Source organism: Gadus macrocephalus, chromosome 7, assembly GCF_031168955.1.
Source record: "Gadus macrocephalus chromosome 7, ASM3116895v1".
Lineage (NCBI taxonomy): Eukaryota > Metazoa > Chordata > Actinopteri > Gadiformes > Gadidae > Gadus > Gadus macrocephalus.
Genome location: NC_082388.1, coordinates 1,454,419 through 1,472,492, shown reverse-complemented (window position 1 = coordinate 1,472,492; position 18,074 = coordinate 1,454,419). Strand labels below are relative to the sequence as shown.

Sequence of the window (18,074 nt, the reverse complement as noted above, 5' to 3'; positions counted from 1 at the left end):
AGTGGGGCACCTGGCCCAGTATTGATCTGCTGAGCCTCAGTATTGATCTGCTTTGCCCCAGTATTGATATGCTGTGCCCCAGTATTGATCTGCTGTTCCCCAGTAAAACCTCACGTTCCAGTTTTGACCAGTGTTAGTTTTCTGATTAAAGCAGTGTGTCTTCATGGGAACTTAAGTGGGTCGTGTTTCCCAATAGAGCGATCACACCGGCGCTGCAATACAGCCGCTATTTAACTCAGCACTGAACTAAACCTTGGCAGTGTGCGTGTATCCCAGCGCCATTACCACTCCTCTTATCAAACACAAGACCTCATCTCATACTATTTGTGTTGCCATGACAGTAAAAGGTATGCATTAGATTCAGTTTGTTAATAATGGTATACGGTGTATGTTTTATTACATTCCTATTCTATTCATAATCATGTAGTCAGACAGTAAGGTGGACTTTAGAGTAAAGTTAAATAACCTTTTCTTGTAATTTTTTTTTTGGGGACATTTTCTTAAGTTTGTTGAATCTTTAGTTATCTGAATTCTAAGTAAGTCATATTTTGAAGATCTACTGTATTAACATTTAGTTAAACTATTAACACATGTCTAATATCAAATTTCAAACACAAAATGAATCACAGTTTCTAAAGTGTTCTGTTTATTGTGTGTGAAGCTTGAAAGGCTGTCAGCTGTCAGAGGGATGCTGTGAAGCTCTGGCCTCAGTTCTCAGCTTGGACTCCTCTAGTCTGAGAGAGCTGGACCTGAGTACCAATGATCTGCAGGATTCAGGAGTGAAGCTGCTCTCTGCTGGACTGGGGAGTCCACACTGTACACTGGAAACTCTCAGGTCAGTTTCACTCAATGGTCAAAAAGTTCCACCACAAGTTCCACATCAGAGGACCAGTATTGATCTGCTGTGCCCCAGTAAAACTCACGTTCGAGTTTTAATAAGGTCCATATTTGACAGTGGATTAATTGACATTGATATTAACGGTAAAATAATGGATTTTTTTCTAAACCACAACGTGAAAGCAACGCAGTTTAACCCAAAGTACAAACTGAGGCGCCCACCTTGCGGTCCGGGTCCATCCACCGCGACGCGCACATTACTGTCCGTGCATGGCAGTGTGCATGTCGTAGCCGGTGCACCGCAGCGAGCACGCAGCATCCGTTGATCCTGGTATATTTAATAGTCTGATGGATAATTGCTGCTTATGAAAACGATTGTTACCATTTATTCCGGGTATGCAGTATAGTGTTAAATGTTCCCACCCATGCAGTATAGTGTTAAATGTTCTGTAATTAAAATAAACATTGCCCTGATGTACACACAGCGTTGTTTAGGGTTTTTTAGTAAGAGAAGCTACTTAGGCAGTTTATTCCGTTATCAACCCCCGTTTTGAGTCACCGGATCCACCCCCCCTCTGCGCTCCGGGACCTCCTACTGTACAAATTAACGTTATCTCTGATAGGGGGTCTGTTTCTGTTTTTACCACCAGCGCCGTGACATCGCTTTCCTCACCAACCAACTCTTCATCCTCCTCCTCCTCCTCCTCAATCAAATACCTACTAATAATGACCGGCTGCTGATTGGATAATATACTCCAATTAGGATTTATTTTCTTCGCTGGGTCATCATGAATAGTGCATTTCTTTACATGCTCTTGAATACACTAGTGCTGCTGTGAAATTTCAACGTAACTTTGCACAAAGTTCAAATATGTTTTTTTAGTTTTCTGATTAAAGCAGAGTGTCTTCAGGGGAACTTGAGTGGGTCGTGTTTCCCAATAGAGCGATCAAACTGGTGCTGCAATACAGCCGCTATTTAACCCAGCACTGAACTAAACCTTGGCAGTTTGCATGCATCGCAGCGCCATTACCACTCATCTTATCAAACACAAGACCTCAATCTCACTCTATTTGTGTTGCCATGACAGTAAAAGGTTTAGCTTGGATTCAGTTTTTTGATGATGGTATAAGGTGTTTGTTTTATTACATTCCTATTCTATTCATAATCATGTAGTCAGACAGTAAGGTGGACTTTAGAGTAAATTCAAATCAATAAATTTGAATCTTTAGTTATCTGAATTCTAAATTAGTCATATTTAAAGATCTACTGTATTGACATTTAGGTAAACTAATAAAAAAATTCTAATAACAAATTGCAAATGCAAACTGAATCACAGTTCCTAACGTATTCTATTGATTGTGTTTGCAGCCTCAATGGCTGTCATCTGTCAGAGAAATGCTGTGAAGCTCTGGCCTCAGTTCTCAGCTCCAAGTCCTCTAGTCTGAAAAAGCTGGAACTGAGTACCAATGATCTGCAGGATTCAGGAGTGAAGCTGCTCTCTGCTGGACTGGGGAGTCCAAACTGTACACTGGAAACTCTCAGGTCAGTTTCACTCGATGGTTTAACAGTTCCACCACAATTTACAAATCAGAGGACCAGTATTGATCTGTTGTGCCCCAGTATTGATCTGCTGTGCCCCAGTAGGACCTTTTCTTTATTTTGAAGATCTACTGTATTAACATTTAGTTAAACTAATAAAACATTTATAATAACAAATTTCAAATGCAAAATGAATCACAGTTCCTAACGTATTCTATTTATTGTTTGTGCAGCCTCAATGGCTGTGATATGTCAGAGAGATGCTGTGAAGCTCTGGCCTCAGTTCTCAGCTCCAACTCCTCTAGTCTGAGAGAGCTGGACCTGAGTACCAATGATCTGCAGGATTCAGGAGTGAAGCTGCTCTCTGCTGGACTGGGGAGTCCAGACTGTACACTGGAAACTCTCAGGTCAGTTTCACTCAATGGTCAAACAGTTACGCCACAATTTCCAAATCAGAGGACCAGTATTGATCTGCTGTGCCCCAGTATAATCTCACGTTCGAGTTTTAACAAGGTCCATGTTTGGCAGTGCATTAAAGGCCCACTATGCAACTTCGGGCATTTCTTCGCTGTTTTCTTGGTTTTGGCACGCACATTTCTCTACACAACGCCCCCTACAGCTTCGTAGTAGATATTTCACAACACTGTCGTAACAACTCGTTGACGACCCTTCCCCATGCACTTCTACGCGAGCCATGTGCATTTGTTTTCAAAGAAGCCGGCGAATGCGTGGAGCCATGTCCGAAGTAGATGTTCATAAAGTGTAGGCAAGGTTATACATTTTTAAAAGGGTGTATTTGTATTGCAATAAACATAAATCCATCCTTTTTTATAGTTGACGGGGAGAATTTATATCCTAGATTATAATTGTTTAATCTTAGGTTGAACAGAACAATCAGTGTAAGAGGTTTGGCCAACATAATAATCTAAATAAACAAGAACCTGGATTCGGGGATTCAGTCTGTATCTGGGGGACGAGACGGACGAACAGCAAAACACCCATGGAAACAAAGGTGTTTATATGGTTGCAACCAAGCAAGCTAGAAACATACAGGGCTCACAACAAAACGGTCGAAAAAACATTTTTTACAGGGCTCACAACAAAATGGTTGAGCAAACACATTTGTACAGATACTATCAACATCAAGAATACCACGAAGACAAAGGCCACCCAAGGGTACTTTCAATTTCAAAAGCAACACGGCCGAGTCGGCGTCTGATTTGCAGTCTTCTTTTTCTTTGAGTTCACGCTATTCCTGAAAAGCTTGCCCAACGTTTACTCGTGTCTGGCCTCTCTGCCGGTCAGTCTCCCTTTTCTCTTCTTCTGTTCCTCCGACATTGGGTTTCTCTGTCTCTTTTTAGTCGGCTGATCTATGATGAATATAACAATCCCTTAGTGACTTGTGTTTATATCGAGCCGGTTCCGTGTTTGGGGGTCTGTGCCGTAAAGCAATTTGTTACTTCGCGAGACCCGAGACTCCCGCGAGAGTGGGCGGCGGGTCGCCGGCAGAAACATATTCCTTTTCTCCGCCAAGATGCGCAAGGGTGAGTCGAAACAACGAACAATCGAACAAAAATGTATAATAGAACCATCGCAATGACTCTTAGCCTGTTATATTAAGGTAAATCAAGCCAAAAAAGTTGCATAGTTCCCCTTTCACTCGTGTCTGATCTCTTTTCTGGTCCATTCTTCTTTTGTTCCACCGACGGTCGCCTCTTGGGTCCCTTATCAGTCGATTTATCCATGATGAATGCAACAATTGCCTCGCAACTGGCTGTTTATATCTAGCCGGTGCCATGTTTGGGTGTGTGTCTGCCGTAAAGCATTTTCGAAACTACAATCTGACTACATTTTCGAGGATATCCGCTGCGTCACATCCGGATTGTGTCGGTCCGAACAGAGCAAGTTGCATATGCGCTTTTTCGCTGGAGAGGCGACATGGGTAAATGACACACCCACCAATCGACCCAGAAATGGATGCAGAACCATCAGCATAACTCTCAACCTGCATACTTAATGTAATTTTGGCTAAAAAAGTTGCATAGTGGGCCTTTAATTTCCAAAAATAATAATCCAAAAATAATGGATTATTTTCTAATTCACAATGTCAAAGCAACGCAGTTTAACCCAAAATACAAACTGAGGCGTGCACCTTGCGGTCCGGGTCCGTAGACTGCGGCGTGCACATTACTGTCGTGCACGGCAGTGTGCATGACGTTGCCGGTGCACCGCGGTGCACACGCAGCAATCCATTGATCCTGGTTCATTAAATAGTCTGATGGATAATTGCTGCTTGTGAAAACGATTGTTGCTGTGTATTCATTTTTTTTCACATTTCCCACCAGTGCAGTATAGTGTTAAATGTTCTGTAATTAGAATAGACATTGCCCTGATGTACACACAGCGTTGTTTAGGTTTTTTTCGTCAGAGAAGCTACGTAGGCAGTGTATTCCGTTATCATCCCCCGTTTTGAGTCACTGGATCCACCCCCCCTCTGCGCTCCGGGACCTCCCACTTTACAAATTAACGTAATCTCTCATAGGGCGTCTGTTTCTGTTTTTACCACCAGCGCCGCGACATCGCTTTCCTCACCAACAAACTCTTCATCCTCCTCCTCCTCCTCCTCAATCAAATACCTACTAACAATAACTGGCTGCTGATCGGATAAAATACTCCATTTAGGATTTATTTTCTTCTCTTGGTCGTCCAGAATAGTGCATTTCTTTACATGCTCTTGAATAGCTCTAGTGCTGCGGTGACATTTAAATGAAACTTTGCACAAAGTACAAACCAGTGTTTTAGTTTTCTGATTAAAGCAGTGGGTCGTGTTTCCCAATAGAGCGATCAAGCCAGCGCTGCAATACAGCCGCGCTTTAACTCAGCACTGAACTAAACCTTGGCAGTCTGCGTGCATCGCAGCGCCATTACCTTCATAATCTGGAAATTAAGGTTATTTAGTAAATTAGATTAATAGATTATTCTTAGAATTGGGTCTTTCGGGGGGACCTTTTCTATATATTGAAGATCTACTGTATTAACAATTAGTTAAACTAATAACACATGTCTCATATCAAATTTCAAATGCAACATTAATCACAGTTTCTAACGTGTTATGTTTATTGTGTGTGAAGTTTGAAAGGCTGTCATCTGTCAGAGAGATGCTGTGAAGCTCTGGCCTCAGTTCTCATCTCAGACTCCTCTAGTCTGAGAGAGCTCGACCTGAGTAACAATGATCTGCAGGATTCAGGAGTGAAGCTGCTCTCTGCTGGACTGGGGAGTCCACACTGTACACTGGAAACTCTCAGGTCAGTTTCACTCAATGGTCAAACAGTTCCACTACAAGTTCCAAATCAGAGCAGATTTACCTCCAGAAAAGTAATAATTCTCACTGAGTGTGTGTGTGTGTGTGTGTGTGTGTGTGTGTGTGTGTGTGTGTGTGTGTGTGTGTGTGTGTGTGTGTGTGTGTGTGTGTGTGTGTGTGTGTATGTGTGTGCAGGTTGTCTGGCTGCCTGGTCACACAGGAAGGCTGTGCTTCTCTGGCCTCAGCTCTGAGCTCCAACCCCTCCCATCTGAGAGAGCTGGACCTGAGCTACAATCACCCAGGAGACTCTGGAGCTGCGCTGCTCTCTGCTGGACTGGAGGATCCACGCTGGAGACTGGACACTATCAGGTATGGAGAGGACAGCTCACCGCTCAGGGACAAAGTCTCCTACAAGGATTCAAGCCGCTGCTAGATGAAGTGGTTTGAAGAGGCAGCTGTCACTCATGTTGTGTAGAACGTTATGAGACAGCAGATGATGAAGGTGAATGTTTCAACATGCTGCTCTCACTTTGTTTCCCCCCCAGTGTACAGCACGGTGGAGTGTGGAGGCTGAAACCAGCTCTAAAGAAGTGTAAGTGTCTGGTTGATTTATCCCATCACACACTCACTATTGAGATGGAAAGTCCATCCACCCAGCAGGAAGTTAGGTCAAATCCTACTGGGAATGAAGATGATGGCTGACATCATGTATCTTACGTATATTAATACTGTCCACCATCACAGTTAAACCTGCTTGTATAAAACCCAGCAGGAAATACATTGTTACATTGAGGGGGGAGCGGGGGGGCTGAGGGTGAGGACTAGGGGTGAGGGGGAGGGGGGGGGGGGTGTGGGGGAGGGGGGGGGGTGAGGGGGAGGGGGGGTGACCAGGCTGAGGGGGGGGTGAGGGTGAGGACTAGGGGGAGGGGGGGTGAAGGGGCTGAGGGGGGAGGAGGAGGGGGGGTGACCGGGCTGATGGGGAGGGGGCTGAGGGGGGGGGGCTGAAGAAGAAGAGAGAGCAATCACAAAAAGAAATAGAATAAAAAGAAGAAGAGCAGCCTGGATCCAAGGAGAGATGTTTGTTGTTGATATATAAATAATATTGTTGTTGATGTTTTCATAACGTCATTGTTGAGCTGTGTGTATCTATGAATGTGTACATATGTATATGTATGTGTGTGTTCATATCTATGTATGTGTACATATAGCGCAGAAGAACAGTACTAGTGATGATGATGATGATGAGGATGAAGAATGGTTCAGCAGCTCATCATTTCTGGTTCTCCCTCAGATGCCTGTGACCTCACACTGGATCCCAACACGGCCCACAGACTCCTCTCTCTGTCTGAGGACAACAGGAAGGTGACGCTGGTTGAAGAGGACCAGTCGTATCCGGATCACCCAGAGAGATTTGACTCCTGGTTCCAGGTGTTGGGTAGAGAGGCTCTGACTGGCCGCTGTTACTGGGAGGTAGAGTGGGAAGGAGGGGTTGAGATAGGAGTGACATACAGAGGAATCACAAGGAGAGGAGAGGGTGATGACAGCAGGCTTGGAGAGAGCAGCTTCCTTGGACGGAACAACAAGTCCTGGAGTCTTGATTGTTATGATGATGGTTACTCTGCCTGGTACAACGATAGAGAGACAGCCCTCCCCCCACCCCCCGCTGGCTCGACCAGAGTAGGAGTGTATCTGGACCGGCCTGCTGGCTCTCTGTCCTTCTACAGAGTGTCCCCAGGTGGAGGAGGGTCCTCAGACACACTGACACACCTCCACACCTTCGTGTCCTCCTTCACCCAGGAGGACCTCCTCCCGGGGGTCTGGGTAGGGGGGTGGGGGGGGTCCTCAGCCTCTCTGTGTCGGTTGTAGAAAGAGAGCGGGGGGCAGCAGGAGCCTCCCGGGGGTCTGGGTAGGGGGGTGTAGGCGGACCCCAGGGGGGCCCGTAGTGGGGTCCACAGCGACTCTTTGTCGGTTGTAGACACACAGAAGGGGGGGCGGCGGGGGCCGCTCTCTCTCTCTCTCTCCCCCTCTCTCTCTCTCTCTCTCTCTCTCTCTCTCTCTCTCTCTCCCCCTCTCTCTCTCTCTCTCTCTCTCTCTCTCTCTCTCTCTCTCTCTCTCTCTCTCTCTCTCTCTCTCTCTCTCTCTCCCCCCCCTCTCTCTCTCTCTCTCTCTCTCTCTCTCTCTCTCTCTCTCTCTCTCTCTCTCTCTCTGTCTCTGTCTCTCTGTCTCTCTCTCTGTGTCTCTCTCCCCCCCTCTCTCTCTCTCTCTCTGTCTCTCTGTCTCTCTCTCTCTCTCTCTCTCTCTGTCTGTCTGTCTGTCTGTCTGTCTGTCTGTCTGTCTGTCTGTCTGTCTGTCTGTCTGTCTCTCTCTCTCTCTCTCTCTCTCCCCGTCCGTGTGCACATACATTGTTTGCATGCAAACACATATAGGAGGGGGGCTCAGGGAGGGGGGAGGGTGAGAGGGGGGGTTCCATTTTTGCCAAACTCGAAGCACAAATCTCCTCATTGAGCCCACTTGGTTCACCTGGAGACCACTGGCCTTCAGAACGCCACGCCCAATTACCAATTGGTCTCACTCACTGCTCTCCTGTTCAGACTCAACGGGCAAAGCCCTTGAATCATGTGTGAGGGCATAGAGAGGCCTCAGGTGAGCTCTGCTGTGTTGTAGAGGAGCTGCTCTGGCCTGATCAGGATCGGAGGGGGGGTACAGACTGATGTACATGTGTGGGATGGCTCAACGGGCTGGGTGGGTCTGTTTTCTCAGATAGTCCAGATGGCACTGCCATTGGTCCTTTCCGTTATCATGCTCTATGTGCTCATCAAGTTATCTCCCTGTGTGTTTCACCGGATGACCGCCCCCCAACCGACCCCCCCGGGGACTGCCCCGATCTTGTTGCCCCCCCTCAGGGTAGCTGTGTTAGAGAGCCCCCCCCCCGTCGTAAGGTCTGGGGCCCCAAACTTCCCTCCGTTTCTAAGGCTAAGCCTTCCTCTGGGACCTTTAGTGTTGTTCAGACCAACAGAACCTCTTTACTGCTGGGGACAGTGAGAGCTGTCAGAGGAAGGTGGAGCTTCACTGCCCAGCAGAGGGCGGTGTCTGGACAGTCCATTTCCTTTATTTTACAATTTAAATCTGTTTTGGTTTAATCATGAATTACCTAATGAGTTTTTTATTTTTTAATTAGCCTACAACTGGTTTACTTGTGGATGATGAGTATACTTTTTTATGTTTGCTATTGCCTTTTATGCTTCATTTTGTTGATTTAGATAATTGTTAATTGTATTCCAGTAGATAAACTGAATTCTCATTTAAAGGGTGATCTTCAAACTACGTTTAATATGATCAAGAGGGAGGAATGTAGAATGTTGGTGTATTTTAGTGTCTCTCTGTGTTCACATCTCTTAGTCTAGGAACAGGCCTACTGTACGAGGTGTTATTTCCAACATTCTGTCATTTGTGATGTCCCAACAAGGACGAACCAACCCTGTCTTCTGGGACATAGCCAGGGTCATATACCTTATCAAGGGAGACTGTTATTTTGTTATTCACGCTTTCTTTCCTATAATACTGGCCCCAACCCTTTGGTTCGGTGAGAAGAAGGATGGACAGCCAAGGAGCACGTCTGGAGACTGCTCCTCACCTCCTACACTGAGTCTATCCCACCTAAGTCTGTACCTTTGCTGTATTACATCCTCCAATAAACCTTCTATTCAACCCTATGATCCAACCTGGCAAGTTGCTTTGATTTCCACTTCAAGAATTACTATTACGAGCTGATAAGTTACCTTTTGTACTTGTGCAATGATTTCATCATTAAATCCCCTGAAAGAACATTTTCTTACTGTCGTGTTTTTCATTTTACTTATCAGTGCAATTACTGTCCTGTGAGTTTTGCCAAAATAGGTAACATTGGTGTATTTTCAGAACTCCAACAATGTTGCAGCATCAACTATAGGTGTACAGTATGACTCTGTGGGATTGTGAGTTTAGCCCATTGGAGCTCATTGGATAGACAAATATGCATTGTATCCTATCGAGATACAATTGTGTCAATGCAATATTCATGTGATATATTCACAGTATTGTATTAAAATATGGCAACAATATTGATACTGTTTTTACCACCTAATTGCAACTTTAAAAAATGAATATTTTTCCAAGCAATTGTATACCTTTGAATAAGTAACATGGCCTCATAAAGTCAAAAAATAGGTAAACAGTATTTTGATGGAAGTATTTTAAATGTATCACACAAGTGTTTGTGATGTTGTGATGCTCTCTAAGAGATATTCATATAATCGTTGTGTTTCTTGTTTTGGTGGGAAAAAATCTGTTTTGAGAGGAGAGTACATGGTTTTGAGTGCAATGTTTCGTTTTGAAAGAGATTTGTGGAGTTTTGACAAAATTGTATAGTCTTTTCAGATTTGTCCTTGAGAAATTGAGCTATAGTTTCAGAAAACGTGTTTAAACAATTGAGAAAAACTGTAAGAAAAGCTTCCTGCTCGTTCAGAGCACCGCTGATAGACTCCTTTGAGCCCTATCTTAACGGTTTGAAACGCAAGTGAGAAGGGCAAAACGGAAGTAGCTTTGTGGGCGGGGCTCTGCCGCTGTTGCTATTATAACGGCGGATAAATTACTCTTGCGCCCGACGCAAATCTAAAAAGGGTTGCCCTGAAGAAGCCTAATTTCCCATAGGTGTGGTTTGGGCCTTAACGTGCAATAAACCAATGAGAGTGCCATCTCCCATCCCCTTTAGGAGCCATGAGCGCATTTGAACCTGATGAGTTGATATTTTGACAGCGCGTTTACAATCTCCGATGAGACAGATGCATGACCACATGAATTTCAAACTTCACACATGGAATAGCGTTCTTCTAGAACTTCCGAAATACTGAGTCGTCATGAAAATTGCGGCAAAGAAACCTAACAAACATATGATATGCGGTCCTGTGGCCGCAGCTGTGGGTCTATTTAATGATATGCGGCAATACATTTAAGGGGTTGTTCGGAATTTTGGACATAGGGCCTGATTCCCAAGTGAGCATTGGTATTCTATATCACTGGAGACAGTTTTCAACACATTTCATACAGTCCTTCTAGTTGCAGAGTTTGCTCGTGCTAGGCTAGCGCAAGTCAACGGGCAATGCTAGCCTGCTATTAAAAACAGTCTTACCCACTCCACAGTACACCCGAGGTAAATCAATTATAACGCCAGACTATAAATCTAAATGTCTGTTTATAGAATAATGTTAGAAATAAAACCAACCTTGCATTGCATTGCATTTTGAGGGAATTGCGGGGTCTCAGCAGCAGTGTTTATATTCCTGTACGTAGGCTACGGCAGCGGCGGACTGATACCTAGGTTACCTGCCGCTGTCATTGCTACAAACGCAGAGTACAGTGAACGAAGGAATTCTATAAGCGTATTCAATTAACAAGATATGCCCACGTTTGGAGGAGTTTGCGATGCATCTGCTTTTGAAGACGATTATGAGGAATTTGTTGTATCCAACGAACCGTACATGTACGAGCCGGTGTTTTGATGTCCAAGCCAGCAGTAACAAGCCACAGTTGAGTCCTTTCTGGATCTCGCACTGGAAATTGGTGGAAACTTTGTGGTGCCCATCTGTACCGTTTATTTCTACAATTTCTAAAAGCACACTGAACCATCATGTTGCCTAGTCGTTCAATTGCGCTTCTGTCCCACGCTTCTCTGTTTACGTTCTTCTGTCGTGATTCGGTTACAAACCTAACCAGCGCATAGTAAAATTCCGCTTCTGCTGAGAAAGTAGTCCCTCGATGATTCATGCGATGCAAGGTTAGATTTATTTCTAACATTATTCTATCAACACAGACATTTAAATCTATAGTCTGGCGTTATAATTGATTTACCTCGGGTGTACTGTGGAGTGGGTAAGACTGTTTTTAATAGCAGGCTAGCATTGCCCGTTGACTTGCGCTAGCCTAGCACGAGCAAACTCTGCAACTAGAAGGACTGTATGAAATGTGTTGAAAACTGTCTCCAGTGATATAGAATACCAATGCTCACTTGGGAATCAGGCCCTATGTCCAAAATTCCGAAATACCCCTTTAATGGACATTGTTTCTTACCAGTATTGCATACATTATTGTTATTGACTTGTGTTCCTAATATGCATGTGTCCCCCCGTTAATGTACATTGCCATGGACTGTATTACGCGTTACGTGTTTAGTTTGCGTGTGTTCAAACAGATGGATGCACACACACGCGCCTGCATTCATTCATTATTTTTTACACTCGCGGTTAAACAATGTTTTCTCACGAGGAAATACTCATCAATCCTAAAAGTTATGGGCTTGTAGACGATGTCTGTGTCAAGAAATATGCATTTGCTGTACGGTGTTAGCAGGTGCATTGATTTAAATACAACTTTTTACCGCTGTATCAGCTGTTCTTTCCCAAATAATTTAACCAACGTTACCATTTACCCTAAAACAAGATTTTGTTTTGGAAGGCTGGGATATAGCCTACTTTGCTCGAGTTTATCGTTGTTATTAATATTTCCACCCATGGCATAGCCTACTACAGTGTGCATTCATGCAGCCCCTATGGAAAACATGTTGCAGTTCCGACCTGCAATGGTACGTCAAAATAGCAAATGCACTTAGACCCGGCATTTGTCGGTCAGTTGCGCAACTGCTTTATCGATCTGTAAGATAGCACCATGCATAATTTGCGCCGGAACACGCCCCTGCTTTTTGCCGACACGCCTCTCAGGGCGCAAGTTTAGTGGCGCAGGTTTTCTGCGGGGGGACAATCGGCTCACCCAGGAGGACCCCCTCCCTGGGTTCTGGGTATGGGTGGACCCCTCAGCCTCAGTGTCTCTGTATCGGTTATAGTCTCTGTTTCTGTCTCTGTCTGTCTGTCTGTCTGTCTGTCTGTCTGTCTGTCTGTCTGTCTGTCTGTCTGTCTGTCTTTGTCTCTCTGTCTCTCACCCTCTCTCTCCCTCCCCTCCCCCTGAGTCGGAGGATACACACGCATATATTAACACACAAGCACATATATTCACACACGCTCGCACGCACACACACACACACACCCTGTGTGGACCAAGAACCTGACCCTACCCAGGACCAGATACAGGGGGGTTAGATAGTCTTCATCTGGGGGGAGGTACCAGGATCAGATACAGGGGGGTTAGATAGTCTTCATCTGGGGGGAGGTACCAGGATCAGATACAGGGGGGTTAGATAGTCTTCATCTGGGGGGAGGTACCAGGACCAGATACAGGGGGGTTAGATAGTCTTCATCTGGGGGGAGGTACCAGGACCAGAAACAGGGGGGTTAGATAGTCTTCATCTGGGGGGAGGTACCAGGACCAGATACAGGGGGGTTAGATAGTCTTCATCTGGGGGGAGGTACCAGGACCAGATACAGGGGGGGTAGATAGTCTTCATCTGGGGGTTGGGGCCCCCTTGGGGTCTGACCCGGGGCGTGTGTGCGTTGGGAGCCTCCCCAGAAGGTGCAGGCTCTGGGCTGGTACCTGGAGGAGCCCCAGCTGTCCCAGGTCTCCACCAACCTGCTGGACTCCCAGGTCACGGCCCTCCACCCCGTCCACGAGGCCGTGGACGGGGCTCATCGCTCAGGTCAGGGCTCATCCTGGGGCTGTGCTGCCATGTTCCAGTACTGTGAGCACTGCACAGCGCCACTGCACTGTGTGGTAGTGTTGAGTACTGCACAGCGCCACTGCACCGTGTAGTAGTGTTGTGTACTGCACAGCGCCACTGCACGGTGTGGTAGTGTTGAGTACTGCACTGCGCCACTGCACTGTGTGGTAGTGTTGAGCACTGCACAGCGCCACTGCACTGTGTGGTAGTGTTGAGTACTGCACAGCGCCACTGCACTGTGTAGTCCAGTGTTGTGTACTGCACAGCGCCACTGCACTGTGTAGTAGTGTTGTGTACTGCACAGCGTCACTGCATTGTGTAGTAGTACACACAAAAGCACTGAACAAGATCTGCACCTTAATTTCGTTGTGTAAATACTTTGTATTTAACCCAATGACAAATAAAGATAAAGATTATATTCTAGTGTTGTGTACTGCACAGCGCCACTGCACTGTGTAGTCCAGCGTTGTGTACTGCACAGCGTCACTGCATTGTGTAGTCCAGTGTTGTGTACTACACAGCGTCACACTGTATTGTGTAGTCCAGTGTCGTGTACTGGACGGCCTCACCTGGAGGAACTGGAAATCAGCGGAGGCAGAATCAGTCCCAGTATGAGAGCACTTAACCAACCCTACTGAATCACTCTATGGAGACCTGACATGGTGACTAGTGGCTAACTAGCTGTGGCTAACTAGCTGTGGCTAACTAGCTGTGGCTAACTAGCTGTGGCTAACTAGCTGTGGCTAACTAGCTGTGGCTAACTAGCTGCCTCTCTCTGCAGGTCATCAGGAAACTAGGACTGGACTCTCTGGGACCTTCCAACCCCAAGGAGAGAGACATTGAGTAGGTTATAGTGCATACACACACACACACACACACACACACACACACACACACACACACACACACACACACACACACAGTTAAAGACAAACACACACACACACACACACAAAGAAAGAAACACAAACACACACACACGCACACACACTCACTCACATAGACACACACACACACACACAAACATAGACACACACACACAGACAAAAATAGACACACACACACACACACACACACACACACACACATAAAGACAAACACACACACACACACACACACATATAGACACAAACACACAGTTAAAGACACACACGGACACACACAGACACACACACACACACACACACACACACATACAAAGTAAGAAACACAAACACACACACACAGACAGTTATAAACACACACACACACAGTCTGCCGCAGTGAGGGGCTCGTGGTACACACACACACACACACACACACACACACACACACACACACACAGACACACACACAGGTAGAGAGAGAGAGAGAGAGAGAGAGAGAGGGGGCCGGGTAGCACCACCCTTCCAGGTGGGGAGCGAGAGCGCCACATTGGATTCCCCCCATCTTATAAAGGCTGCCGGCAGGTGAGTTCAATCCCTCAATGAGGTGGCCAGCCAATCAGCTTTCCTGGAAGAAGAACAGAGGCCAGCAGAAGGGAAGCAAGACGGCTCAGGGCCGTCACAGTAACCTGATTACAGAATATAAACAAACTTTAACAACAACCAGCTCAAAGATTGCTTGATCACATGTGATGATGGCATACTCTTGACCATGTTTTCTCAACACATCCATGCAGTACTGAACAGACTGTTCAACAACATATGGGTTTGTTGGTGACTTGGGGGAGAAAGGACCATAGCTGATCACAGTTGCAGAAGTGGTATCTAGGATGAGAAATGCTTGGAATGAACTCCATGTTGGAGCATCGCAACTTGGTTTCAGGTCCTCCAATAGTACAGTAGGGCAGCTATGCACCAGGTGCCAGAGGATGCTCAGGTGGTCAAGAGGTTCAGCTAGACACACAGGAAGCTTAGGCTCTGTTTCAACACCAACCAGGGAGCGACTCTTTTGACAATCTTTTAGACTTAGGTGGCTTTCCTTGGTGTGAAAAGGCTGAGAAGATTCCAGGGCTGTTTGGCGGGTTTTCAGTAGAGGTAAACTAACCGTTGGTGTGGGGTCTTCATCTGGATTCTTGTACTGGAATATGTTGTGTGTTGTGCCATGCAGTGTTTGTCCATCCTTTGTGTACTCTTGGAAGTCAAGGTTATCAAATGCAAACTGTGTATCGTCCAACCTTCAGCTTTGTTGGTATGAAGGCACCATCCCTAGTTGTCTGCTCTTCAAATGCCTTTGCTGTAATATATCTCTGTGCTTCTTTGTAGCTAATGCTGTTCCCAAATCTATTTAGGAGTGACACAGTTGACTTGCTTCTGGTTTCCTTAAGGATGTACAAAGCTGTTCCAATGTGTATCGGTGTTGGGATCTTGGCAACTGCTTGGCAGACATCCTGGGCAAGGTTGAGAACTTATTCTTGCTGCTTAGGAGTGACTTTCACCTGGCCGTCCTCACCTAACTCTGGAGATGCATCTGTTATCATGATAAACACCAGCCTTCATACAAGTTTATTTCTCATGATTCCTCGCTTCAAACGTATCCCTGTAGCAGCATTTATTCTCATATATATTTCTTTGCCTAGCAAGTCCAGTTGATATTTTCTCAATTTCTCAAAGTCTCTACCCCATTCCTGTGAGTTATGGCTGTTTACAGAAACCACCAAAATGGGCTAAAACGGCTAAAGCTAGCTAATTAAAGTAGTAATGCTGCTGCTACAGGGATATGTTTGGGATGAGGACTTGTTTGAAGACTGGTGTGGTCCTTTCAGTTAATTACCATTACAATATCCATGTAACCATTCTTTTCCCAAAATGCTGAGGCAGATCATGTGTGTGTGTCTGTAAATGTGCCATGATTCTAAATATCCTTGCTAAATGTCTCCATGCTAAATGCCATGATGCTAAATATCCATGCTAAATGTCTTTCAGAATTTTGAAAGCAGCCTACAATTCTATTGAGGTTCTGAGCCTGTTGATCACCAACTAGGAGTGAAATCATCACAGATCCATTGATTTTGGTTGGAAAAATCTGGGGGGCTATCCTCCGCAGGAAGTTATGGAGAACACAGGTAGCCTCCCGAAGACATTCTCCACAACCGGCCCGGCTCGGGATAGACGGTCGCTGATCACCCGGCGCTCTCTTGGCAGGCTGCGACCGGGGGATGGCCTCATGAGGTTTATCCGAAGTGGAAAGGCCTCATCAGCCACAAAGTCCTGTGGCTGTGGTCACATGATGGAGGAGGAGACCGGAGGGGAGGGGGTCCTGGCCGACCTCCCCCCTCTCCTGGGGGCTCCCCTCTCCGTCCAGGAGTGCTTCGCCCTGCAGGGTACGGGGCTTTGAGAGTCTCTGCGTCCTCCCCCTACATGAGAGGGGTCAATGCTAGTGCTTATTAGCCACCGGCTAAAGGGCTGATTATGGTTCCACATCGACGCAACGCAGCGATCACCCCGCAGACGCTTCCAGGCAGTCGTATACCTGCTTCGGTTCTGCGGCGGGTTTTAGTGAGCGGACCAATCACAGTCCTCGCTGCTGCGTCGCTTCGACAGAGGGTTAACGTATTGGGGAGGCGCGCGTCAGGCCCTTACTGTGGATACAAGGAGGGTCCGCGAGGACGTGAGGGGTCCGTAGACCCTCTTGGGCTGCGTCGACGTGGGACCACAATCAGCCCCTAACAGATCCTTGGTGGGTCCCCCCCCTCCCCCCCCCAGACCACGGGGCTGGGGTCCCGGCGCGGGGGGATGGCGGTGGTGGACCCCCCTGGGCCCCAACACCAGCGAGCTCTACATGTGGTCCGAGTCCCACCGCCACCTGGACGGCATCCCCCGGAACCCCCACCACCTGGAGAGGGTCCCGGGGGGCAGCTCAGGTCTGTACACACACACACACACACACACAAATGCTTGAACAGACACAGATGCACACACAAACACAGACACACAATCACTCACTCACTCACTCACTCACTCACTCACTCACTCACTCACTCACTCACTCACGTTAGTGAGTGTGTGTGTAGATAGATAGATAGATAGATAGATAGATAGATAGATAGATAGATAGATAGATAGATAGATAGATAGATAGATACTTTAATAATCCCAGAGGGAAATTATTTAAATAATAAGCGTGTAATAATAATAGTGTGTGTATGTGTGTGTGTCTTAAGAGTACGCTTTAGTGTACTCTTGACACACACACACACACACACACACACACACACACACACACACACACACACACACACACACACTCACTAAAGCCTACTTTTGACACACACACACACACACACACACACACTAAAGCGTACTCTTGACACACACACACACACTAAAGCGTACTCTTGACACACACACACACACACACACACACACATGCTGTGTGTGTGTGTGTAGAAGCTTATTTTATACATTCCCCCCCCCCCCTTATGGGATGTTAAAGTGGCCTTTAAACTGAGCCGGAAACTAAAAGGCACACTCTTTAAATGTCTTGCACACACACAATCATAAATACATGCTCTAACGTACATGCATGCACGCACACACAAAGACGCATACACATTTGTTTATTATTTACTTTATTTACACTGCAGTTTCTCTGAATGGACTTTGAAAAGATAACATCGTTATGGCATAATCAATGCTGAATGTGTACAATGTCAATGTGTCTATGAGCTCAGCTAATACTCATAATGCAGATCCTGATCCCCTCTTTTAAGTGTACGAATATTAAGGTGGCACCGAACTAAAACATCTACCCACCCGACCTTTGACCCAAAA

The 18,074-nt window shown here is 46.2% G+C and overlaps 1 protein-coding gene across 8 annotated transcripts in view; it reads left to right on the top strand.

The window, feature by feature from the left end:
• LOC132460630 (NACHT, LRR and PYD domains-containing protein 3-like) overlaps positions 1 to 18,074 on the top strand; it is a 521,671-nt gene that overhangs the window by 469,773 nt on the left and 33,824 nt on the right. For 3 of the 8 annotated variants that reach the window (XM_060055359.1, XM_060055358.1, XM_060055357.1), the window contains 4 exons: positions 662 to 835; positions 2,207 to 2,380; positions 2,611 to 2,784; positions 5,509 to 5,682. The exons of 1 other annotated variant lie outside the window; for it this stretch is intronic. In XM_060055359.1, coding sequence (XP_059911342.1) covers positions 662 to 835; positions 2,207 to 2,380; positions 2,611 to 2,784; positions 5,509 to 5,682 — 696 coding nt within the window. Of the gene's footprint in view, positions 1 to 661; positions 836 to 2,206; positions 2,381 to 2,610; positions 2,785 to 5,508; positions 5,683 to 5,873; positions 6,048 to 6,223; positions 6,271 to 6,969; positions 7,548 to 18,074 lie in introns of those variants that run through there. 4 more of the 8 variants (XM_060055360.1, XM_060055361.1, XM_060055362.1 and 1 more) reach the window with 4 other exon arrangements.